The 10,803-nt window shown below is 43.9% G+C and overlaps 1 protein-coding gene across 2 annotated transcripts; it reads right to left on the minus strand.

Moving 5' to 3' along the window:
• Positions 1-4,354: 4,354 nt before the first annotated feature.
• LSM6 (LSM6 homolog, U6 small nuclear RNA and mRNA degradation associated) lies at positions 4,355-10,075 on the minus strand. Of its 2 annotated transcripts, XM_080588711.1 has the most exons (4): positions 9,930-10,075; positions 9,562-9,673; positions 6,216-6,329; positions 4,355-4,607 (listed from the first exon to the last, which is right to left on the minus strand). In XM_080588711.1, the coding sequence occupies exons 2-4, from the start codon at positions 9,653-9,655 to the stop codon at positions 4,573-4,575; spliced, it is 243 nt and encodes an 80-aa protein (XP_080444837.1). In that variant the 5' UTR covers positions 9,656-9,673; positions 9,930-10,075; the 3' UTR covers positions 4,355-4,572. The 2 variants fall into 2 exon arrangements, with proteins under 2 accessions (XP_080444837.1, XP_080444838.1); XM_080588712.1 differs by lacking the exon at positions 9,930-10,075 and having other exon boundaries at positions 9,562-9,929.
• Positions 10,076-10,803: the final 728 nt, after the last annotated feature.

Below are 10,803 nucleotides of genomic sequence, written 5' to 3' on the forward strand. Positions count from 1 at the left end.
GGTAAAAACCTTGAGAAGTCCCACAAGTAGAATGAAGAATAATGCCTACAAACTGGCATCTCAGGGTTGACCCATGCATGTCTATGGCTCTGTGTTTGGGGAGATCAGGGAAAGCAGGATGCTTCTCTGACGTCTAGTTAGGAGGAAGGTCAGAAGTGCCAGCAGGTCCTTCTGCTTCTATTCCATCGGCTGGTTTTGCTATTCCTCTGTCAGACTTACTGGTTTGGCAGTGCATTCAGATGTTACTGGTGGGAATGTACTGACACATACACACATATGCAAAATACAGCGTGGCCTCTTGAGCCTCATTCTCTTACAAATTCTGCTTAACCACCCCCTGCCACTTTATTTTATTTGGTAACTACTGGAGCCTGCGTGGGGGTGCGGGTGGGGATTAGCGGAGAGGGATGGTGCAGGGCTCTTTCTGGAGTTCAGTAAGAGGCCTGGCAACAAAGAGCTTAATAAGAAAACGGGTTTAGTAAGGCAAAACGACAGGAATACAGATAGATAGTGAGTAAGCTGCACATCCCTTCAGATGCTGGGCACCCCACATTCAGGTAGCATCAGACAGCCTGGATGGATTTTTTTCCTATGTCGTGCTGTGCAGAGCAGATCTGACCCTGTCTGAGAGACGCTCTCCCTTTTGGCCATTTGAACTATTATGTGATTTCCTGTGAAAACAACTCTCTTCTTGAAGGCTGTTCTCATGAGAACGCCTGGCTGCCCTGCTCGATAAAGGGCAAGGCCAGGCAGGTGGCACAGGCAGTGGGAGCTGCCCGCGGGCTCCTGTTACGCTGCTTGATGCTGGCGATCCCGCAGCCAGGCGGCTTGCTACGCCTGCTCGGGGTGTCCTGATGTGCAGCGCTGACCCCTGCGCGTGAAACGGCCTCACGGGCAGGGTCAGTACCGGTCAGGGAAAGCTCGCGCCCGTGCGTTTTCTCTGTTTTGGAGACGTTTGGCACAGGAACCTCAGACTTTAAACCACTGGCCCTGCAGTTTGTTTGCTTTCAAAAATGACAATGAGCTGGAGCTGGCCGCAGGCATGGGTTGGCATATTAAAGCTCAGGCATCTCTTCGGTACCATCAGTGAAATGCTCTAAGGCGTCACTTTGCAAACACTTTCACACATTCTTTTGGCTACCATGAACAATGCAGCCGAAACCTACAGCGGTGTGGCGTAACCCGTTTTGGAGCTGGGCATGAACCTCAGGGCTTCATGGGCAAGTGGTGCCCAAAAGGATTCTGGGCGGCTGTCACCATAATGTTGTGAAAAAGCTGGGCAGAGCTCAAAGAAATACTGTTCAGAGTGCTTTTACATTAGATTTCCTTTCAGCGAGGACCCAGGTGGCGAATTGGGAAAGTGAGCAGTCAGCAGCGTGCACACCTTTAAAGCAAACCTCTCCCAGCACCCTCTGCTCCCTTCATGGAGGGGCACTGCAGGGCACCTGGGCCTTGACAGTAGCTGCACCTTTGCCTGCTCCATCACTGCTGGGGGTAAGTACCCAGCTCCTTGACCTCTTGCTCCCACAGAATGGGTGCCTTGCTGCTTCTGGTCAGGGTTTTGTTTAAGGCAATGTGGTGTGCTTTGGCTTTTCCACTTGGATTCTTGAGAAGTTCTGGAGTTACTGCTCTTCCCAGGGTCTGCCTGTGACCTGAAAGCATGGGAGGGGGCAGGACTGGGGCAGTGCTTGGATGGTCTTGTCTTGGTTTCGTGAAGTGAATCTGTGTGATGTTACTATGGTACGGAAACACCGCTCTGTCCTTTGCAACTCAATTAATTTGTTGGTTAGTTTTTGATTATTTGATTTTGGAGGCATTCTTTTAAGTGAAGTGGCTGCTGTTATGGCCAAGCACGTGTAAGTCACTCAAGGAAAGTTTGACATCCAGCTGCTAGGGAAATAGCAGCAGGACGTAGTAAATTAGGTAAAATGAAGGTCGTAAGTATTACTACCCGATAATGTCTGCATGAAGATACGCTTATAGTTGTAAGAGTACAGAAGATGCATCAAGTTGTTGGTGGCTCTTCTCCCAGTGGGGTAAGGATTTTATAAACTTGGCTGAGTGATTTCTAAGCATCAAGAGTTTGTGAAATACTTAGTTCTACTGTGTTTATATGCGTACATCATGAGAAAGATCGCCTTAAACTTTGGATAGCATTCCATGTGCTACTCTGAAAGCTGACTGTCCAGCATCTGATTTACTTGTAGCTGGTATGTTGTCACATATAACACAGTAAGTCAAAACAAAATCTAAAAGATAAGTAAAATAAAGATAAGTAAGATAAAACCACGATGAATGTTGTATCCAGCTCAAAACAAACATTGGAACGCTTAATTGAAATAAGGCTTAAATGTTCGCTTGACTTCAACACAGGGTCTGAAGCTTGAATTAAGAGGAAAATCTTGAAAAATGTACATGAAGGCCAGTGATTGTGGGACTTAAACATTTAATTAACTTATTTTAAAACTTGAATATGGATTGCAACAGCTCTTCTTTAATGCAAATTTTATCAATCTCACGTAGCAAATTGTGACTTCATAATCTAAAACACATTAAAATCTCAGTATTTAAACAGTCTTTTCCAAAGTTGGCGTTTAATTTGTGATTAGATCATGCACTGCCTTTTGAAGTAGCCAATCACAATTGAAAGTTGTTCCATAATTAGCCATTTAGAAACAGAACTGCAGCGATCAAGTTAGAGATGCAAACACTTGAGAATAAAGTCTATACAAAATGTATTGCTACAGCTGGGTAGGTAGAGGAGGAATAATAATAAAAAAATAAAACAAGTCTCAGGGACTGAAAAAGTACAGTAACCTGCCAGCTGTATAAAGACGACAAAACAAATGAGCAACTGCGTGCTTCACTTGGAGCACATCTTTCTTTTTTTAGAAGTCACTTACAGAAGAGCAAGCTGGTGATTTGTACTCACATTCTGGACCATTTTCAAGCCCTTGTCAAAGAATGATAAATTATTGAAGCATTTTATAAAGTAGCATCTCTATTTGTGTGTTCTGTAGTGGCTTCTGAAGTCTTTATTGTAGAAAGGTTAACTATTAATTGCAAAATAATTTGGAATTATTCCCTGACACTCTTTTTTTTTTTTTAGAAAAGCAACTTACATTTTCTGCCTTGTATAATTGAAATGTTACTGCTCCCTACTTGCATCAGAGTTACTGGTACTTGAAAAGAATGGGGCAATGTTACACTAACACAATTGTCTTGTGTTCATCCATCCACAGTTCAAAGTATTTTCTTATTCTTGGAGGCACTGTAAGCAGCTCAGAGAATAAAGGAGGGCTTCAAAAAACTCATTTAAAAAAGAAAAAAAGCTAAGTAACCTCACCATGAGGCACAGTACCCTAAATTATAGCCTTGTTCTGAGAAACAAGAAAGTGTTCTGAAAAAATCTGGATGTTAAGTGTGGTAATGGTCAGACTAAGAAACACCTGAACCTTCATATATATTTCTTGTCTGACTGCAAGTAAAAGGATTTTATAAATTGATGCAAGTACCTATCTAAAACTGAGCTGGATTTACTTGCTTGTCTTTGATTAACTGGGAGGGTTGCTGCAGAATGTAAACAAACAAGTTCTGACTTCACTGCCTGCGGAGATATTTCTCTTTCCCTTACACATACCCCATGCTATGAGCTCAGTATATTTTTTTCACATTTCTGGCTAGCACATAAAGAAAAGAGAATGTATGGATGGTGTTGAGAGAAAAAGCGCAAGCTATCTGAACAGAATCCGTGTGATATGTTAGCAAAAGCTTTTAGATTTCTAGTCTGTTTTGAGGAGTAGCTTTAAATAATAGCTTAAATTGCTTTTTATTGAAGAACTCCTTTGTTTTGGTTTTGCATCTCTTTACAAACACAAAGGTACCTGCAGTCGGGGGAGGGAGGGGAGTACGGAGGTGGGAGGTGAAGTGGCTGCTGGCTGTGCTGGGTTACCAGCTGAGAGCTTTTCACTGGTGACTGACTTCCACAGCGGGTGCAGTGCTACCCCTTAGGGTTTTTCTTCCATTTGACTCAATTCTTTCCCCACCCCTAATTGTTGAAGTGTCACTGTTGCATCCCTTGATTCCAATCCACAATTCAAGATGTTTCGGGTAATTTAACAGTCAGTAGCTGAACTTTTTACCCAATGACTCTTGCTACAGTTTGGCATTTAAAGCTGAATCTCTTCCAAAAAAGACAGGTCACTGTCACCAGATTCTTTTTCCTTCCTAACATCAGTTAAACGATTGTTTTGCCATGATTGCATGGCTGTGATTCTACACCTGCTTACCTCCCATCAGTATTTCTGTGACTGTTAGTGTAACCAAATGAGCTGTTGCTTTGAATTAGTCTTGTGGTACTGTTACATGCTTCATCTTTATTTTTTTCTGTACAGTGGAACAAAAGCAGTGTTTTGAAACAAAAACATTCAGGAAGCTTAGAGTGGTTTACATTTATTTAAAAAAATATTTAAACACTTGTGTATTTCACTTGTGAGTTATTAACTACAAATCAAATCCGTCTCGTCCCTTTGGAAAGGTTCACAAGTACAAATCAGCCTCCTTCTGGCATCTTCACATCCTTCTCTTCTGCGTGCTTATGTACAATACTGTGAAAACGAGAAAGCGGCACACATAAGAGGGCTCTGGTAAATAACGTGCAGGAGACTGTTTATTTAAAACATCTTAGTTCCATGGCTTGTCAAATAACTGTAATGAATCCCCTTCAGCATGAACAAAGTCAGAAACTTTCAAGTTTCAAGAAACATTATTACATTTACACATTATGTACTAACTTGGCTCAGTATTATATTCACAGCCAAACTGTACACTCCAGCAGATGAGAATAAACCCAGCTACCCTGCAGCATTACTGAGGAGAAAATCTTTAAGCAGCAGAATCAAGGGTGTTAGACGTGAATGTTACGGTCTTTCAACAAGAGCTGAAATCCCAAGCACTTCTGGCAAAGCTAATTACCCATGCGACAGCAGACATCTCTTACCTACTTGGCTGGTGATACCAGAGCACCATGTGAGGCAATGTTTCCCAGGCACTTAGGAATATTTTTTACCTGAGAGTGGGACTATGCAAACTGTATTTTGAATGCCCACAACATGAAATTGTATTGTGCTCCTAAAGCTGGGATATCTTAAGCTCTCTGCCCAGCCTGTACTTCATTTTCCTCCCTCTTATCCAATTGTTATTAACTTTTATAATAAATTCTTATTTCCATAATTGATTGTCCAGCTGCAGTGTCACAGTACTTCTTAGCATAATAAGCTAAATTCCTTGCAAAAAAAACACTTGGCCTTGCTCAAGGATTGTTTCTCCTCCCAAAACAGAACAGAATCTTTCATGCTGGTTCCACGGTCTCCTTGACTCTTCATGTAACGGGAGATTCAGTTCTTGTTTCTTTCCATTCCCTTTCCTGGCTTGCACTTTCTTTTCTGCTTAGTCAAACTCTGCTTAATTTACCTTTTCTACTAGTCTCTTCACATCTGGCTTTTGAACCTTTTATATTTTTAGATATTCTCCCTGGCATGTCCTGCTGCTACAGCCTCACTGATACCACAGCATCATTCCAGGAGCCTGGGACACCATCAGCCTATGATTAAAAGCAAGTCTCTTGCAGGGGGAAGGATGCTAACTGTCCTTGCAGCGCACTAAAATTCACGTACTGCACTGGGACAGTTGAAGGTTCAATAGCAAAGGGCAAGTGATTTTTCTTGACTGATCACAGAATCTGTACTACAAAAATAGCCTCCAGTACTAATGAACACCACTCATCCAGGTCTGTTCTTCGGGCTGGGGCATTCACACCTTAGGAACGCAGTGCTGTCTCTGTGTATTGTATCATCCATGCACCCAGCAGTTTACCTAGCAAAACACAGAACCTCCTGTGGAGGAGAGCCCACCTTGGCAGGCAGCAAGTGCAAAAGTAAACCTGTCAAGTGATAGGAACTTGAGGTCTATGAGTGGATAGAAAAGAGCACGCTTCTCCAAAAGACCTCTTGAGTTCAGAGGCAAAAAGGGCAACAAGAATGAGGAAAAGCACAGACCCTGAAAAGGGGCGCTATAAAAAGTAAACATATTAAGGTTTCCAAGGAAGTATGAAAGTAACATTCTTAAGGGAACCTGCTAACACCTCAGTCACACCTCAAATGCAGAAGTAAAATACCATTCTTTTACTGAGCAATAACACAGGGAGGAGGAGTTACCATTATTTCCTCGGATAAAGGCGTCACCATACTTGTTCTTTAATTGTCCATTTACGTATTCTTCTGTCTGTTCCAGAGCTATATTCATATACCCATCCAGGCAAGCCAGGACACCTGAAGACAGTGACAGTTTAACAGTGAATCAGCTTAAACTTATTTTTAAAGAAATAAAAATGCATTGCATTTGAACAGTAGAGGGAGGAAAAAAAAAACTCTTCACAACAAACTAAAAGCCCAAGCTTGCAGGTGAGTCAGTGGATCACAGTATTCTTAAAAGAACTAAGCTGTGAGTAAGGAACCTCAGGTTGTCTAGCAGCAACTTTATCAGTTGATATAAGGATGTGGGGGGAGTCATTGAGGCACGACTTTCAAAAGATCAACAACCTCCACTCTGAAAGTTTAGTTGTCCCTTCTTGCTTGTGTTTTATTCCTGAGAAGAACCTGTGACATTAAGTGTAACAGGGTAACCTAAGAACAAGACTACTAAGTTTAATTAAAACCTCTCAAGGATGGGACACCATACGCATTTTTCAGATTGGTTTTTATGCTTACAGACCCAGAATAATGTGGGCTGCCAATCTGTTTTTGTGTGAGCAAATCTAAGTCATTTTCAACAGGCAAGGGGTTTCCAAATGACACTGACATCTTCCCACAAAAATAAAATTACACTGTTTAATTAATGCACAGCATGAAAAAATCTGCTATATTAGATGGTTTCTTTATCAGGAAAATATGCATTAGAGTAGCACTGCCTTTAGAAGTTCTTATGTTCTGACTTCTCATAGCCGCTGTTCAGGCTGCACCTTGTTCACACAGTACTTGCACTGTGCCGGCAGTATGATGGCATTTTTATTCATAATCACTCCTCGGGATCTACACCCACCACTATGGCCAGAGCTAAATTTAACTTAGCTAATGAACAGACCGTTTGTGTAACAAACCAAATGTGGGAATTAACAGATGTAAAGAATTGCTCAGAGAATGCAATCTGATTTTTTTTGTGTGTGTGTGTACATGAAACAACTTCTAACAAGCTGTTCTTACCTCAGTCTTGCCTGTGCGTTTTCCCAACTTCACTGCTGCACAGACACTACTACTAAAATTACTGCCACTACTAAAATTAAGAACCTCATTTATTTACCTGGCATTAAAACTCAGGAATTATAGTACCTTGGCTGTATTGAGAAGGGGGAGAAAACTCCAGTCTGAGACTCTTCCTCTAGGGCATGTTCTCATTTTCCAGAACTGTTACTGTAATATCTTCCATTAAATAATTAGGAATTTAGTTTTTTCTGCCAACTTGTAATGGTTTGAGGATTGTTATTCTCCTGTGTGTTTTTCTTTTCTGTTTCCACGCAAAAGGGGAAAAACTGACCGCTCACAAAGTGTCTTTAAGCTCCTTGTAGGTCTGATTGTAGGCATATTAAACTAGCAGAGTTCCGGGCCTAGCTAAGGGGGCAGGTTACAAATGTATCTTAATGAGTAAAAGGTACCAGTGTTCTTATGGAAAACAGGAAGTACATCAAAAAACACCTTGCATGTACATTTAGGCAAGTGATGATGACTTGCTTTAATTAACTTTAATGAGCTGTCACTACATAATCCTGCAAGAATGAATTTACAGAGGCCAAAGACAGATGAGAAGCAGTGATGTTTTTCAGCTACCAACCCCACCTGACATGCTCAAACCATGTGGATCTCCAAAGAAATAACAGATTGCAAATTTCATCAGCTGAGAGACACTAAAGAGGGACAGGAAGGGATAATAAGGCACTGCTTGCCCTGTCAGTGAACAAGAATTTGAAACTGTCAGAATGCAAAGACTCCTTGTCACAGGACAAACAAGTCTTGTCTCACAAGCGCTAAGCTTAGCCAACTGTCCTGGTTCCAGTTAGGACAGAGTTAATTTTTCCTCCTAGTAGCTGGTAGGGTGCTATGTTTTGGATTAGGATGAGAAGAGCGCTGATAACATGCTGATGTTTCAATTGTTGCAGAGCAGTGCTTACACCAGGCCAAGGACTTTTCGGCTTCTCGCTCTGTCCTGCCAGCGAGCAGGCTGGGGGTGCAGCAGGAGCTGGGAGGGGACAGACCCAGGACAGCTGACCCAAACTGGCCAAAGGGGTATTCCATACCATCTGACGTCATGCTAAACAATATATAGGGGTGGCTGGCCAGGGTGGGGGGCCGGCTGCTCGGGGCTGGGCTGGGCATCGGTCAGCGGGTGGTGAGCAATTGCATTGTGCATCACTTGTTTTCTTACACATTATTATTATTAATACTATTATCATTATCACTATTATTATTATTATTGTTATTATTATATTCCTGTCTTAATAAACTGTCTTTATCTCAACTCACCGGCTTCACTTTCCCGTTTCTCTCCCCCATCCCAGAGAGGGAGGGGGGAGGGTGAGCGAACGGCTGTGTGGTGTTTAGCTGCCAGCCGGGTTAAACCACAACACCAACTGAATTAAACCTACCAGAAATAGGTATCTCTGGCACAACAGTAACGTTTAAATCATTCTAGAATAAAATGCCTAGCTTGTGTTCAACAGGAGATTATGATAGTTTTAGTTATGTTTGGATACTACTGGGGAAAAATTGGCAGGCTGATAGTCTTAGCCTAAGGGGAGTATGACCAGGCCACTTCACTTAACAGAAGTATAACTTACTGCTTAAAAAACAAACGCCCTATAATCCTGCACACAGTGCATGTGTGCAGGATGCAGATCAGCCAAAGAGTTCTGGAATAAAACTGCTGGACTGTGTTAAAAAACACTGGGCACACAGGTGCAAAGAACACACTAAGCTCTCTTCTGTATCCCTGTGTGTCTTGATCCAACACAAGTCTAGGAGTTGTTTAACCAAGCACACAACTAATTCTATTTTGTCCCTCATGTACTTCCTGATAGCACAGTTTATTGTTTGAAGCTTTTCTGGACCAAGGTCTGTGCTAGGAGTTGTAGAACATGAAGATAAAGAAAAGGGGTAGCTTCAAAAAGGCATGCTGTCAGCGCACTGAAGAGTGGCCTGACCATTTCAGGAGCTGTAATTCAAACCAATCTCCACAAAACTCAATTTAGAAACTCAGACTCATCCTGCGACTGCAGTCAGTCACTGTGGCTAAGGGTTGTAATGACTTAGATAGGTATTTTTAATCTGTAAATCCACCGTTAACCTCCTCTCCATCAGTTTCTCCAGAGCTGATTTCCTTACTGTCACCACTCTGAGGTCCATGTGCACGTACACCAAGACGCTAGCTCACTTGTGTTGCTTTTTGAGAGGCTCCAGACTCCCCGAACAAGGGGATCGCAGGCTTGCTGTGAGGGACAGGGCGCGAGCTTACCTCGGTAATCCACTCCGGAATTCAGCTTCACAACCACGGGCCTCCCGATGATCTGCTTCAGGAAGTCACTGGGGGTTTGCTTCCGCAGGCTCATCTTGGGCTCCCCGGGAAACTGGGGAGAGAGCGAGCAGCGGGTGAGCGCCGCTCGGGGCGGGCGGGCACTCCCCGGCGCTCAACGCAACACCCGGGCGGCCGAAGAGCCGCTAGAGCCGCTCCCGGAGCCGCAGCGCTCAGCTCCCGCTCGGCAAGGAGCCTCCCCAGGGCGGCCAGCCCTCCCTCCCGCCCGGCCCTGTCACGGCCCGGCCGTTAGCCCGCGGCCGTTGCCCGGCGACCGTTGGGCCCCGCGGCCGTTGGGCGCCGCCGCTCACCCGCCGCCGCCGCCTGCGCGCGCCCCGGCCCGCTCGCGGCCAATGCAGGCGGCCCCGCTACGGCGCGCCGGCAGGGACAAACCGCGCCGGGCGCGCAGCGCCGCCCGGGCCAAGGCGGCAGCCGGCCCGCCCCGAAGGACCCCGCGGGGGGTTTGGCTGATCCCCAAATTTAGGAACTGTCCCAAGTTCTTCAACAAGATTAATAATGATAATAATAATAAATAATAAAATAATAGTAATAATTAATTAAAAACCCACAAGCAAACAAAACACCGTGGTTTTTAGGAGTTTGGTAGCGTGACAGGAGTTAACCATCTGTGAAAGCATCTGGACTCTTTTTTTACTTTATTCTTCCATTATTGATAAAAAAATATTAATTTTTGTAATAGAGGGAAAATGTGCTCCAGAAAACGTGCTCTTCAGAACAGGGAAAAAAATTTTCTTCAGAGCATGGCCAAGCGTTCTCCCTTGGTTGTCTTCTCTTTTTAAATACAATTGCAGTCACATCTCCCCCACGCACAGCCCAAAATAAAGAAAAATAGCCCAAATCTCAGGCCAGGAGGCCTTCATCCTGGGGCTGAAGACCGGCCACAGTCGGGCAGCCATGCCTCACCACAGCCTGACGCAGCGGGCACCACGGGGAGCAGGCCGCACCGTGTCAGGTGGGTGCCAGGTTTGTTTTTTGGGTGTTTGATGCCAGCCACCCAAATCCTCCTAATTTCCTTCTTAATACCATTACTAAGCTTACAAATGTATCTATTCTGTAATACAGTAATCAAAATGGCCAAGTTTCATACCGTTAGCTCGCCGCTTCCATGCTCTGTGGCCAAGTCATGAATCCAAATCTGTTAATTTTTCCAGGATTGCCATAGGT

The sequence above is a fragment of the Anser brachyrhynchus genome (assembly GCF_964034855.1).
Source record: "Anser brachyrhynchus genome assembly, chromosome: 4".
Taxonomy (NCBI): Eukaryota; Metazoa; Chordata; class Aves; order Anseriformes; family Anatidae; genus Anser; species Anser brachyrhynchus.

What these genes read in the sequence shown, in the direction of transcription:
- LSM6 (XM_080588711.1), bottom strand. Translation starts at nt 9,655, where the DNA reads ATGAGCCTGCGGAAGCAAACCCCCAGTGACTTCCTGAAGCAGATCATC. An exon ending in TTCCGGAGTGGATTACCGAG is followed by an intron (nt 6,330 to 9,561) that starts GTAAGCTCGCGC and finishes CACTGTCTTCAG; the next exon opens with GTGTCCTGGCTTGCCTGGAT. An exon ending in CTTTATCCGAGGAAATAATG is followed by an intron (nt 4,608 to 6,215) that starts GTAACTCCTCCT and finishes TCGTTTTCACAG; the next exon opens with TATTGTACATAAGCACGCAG.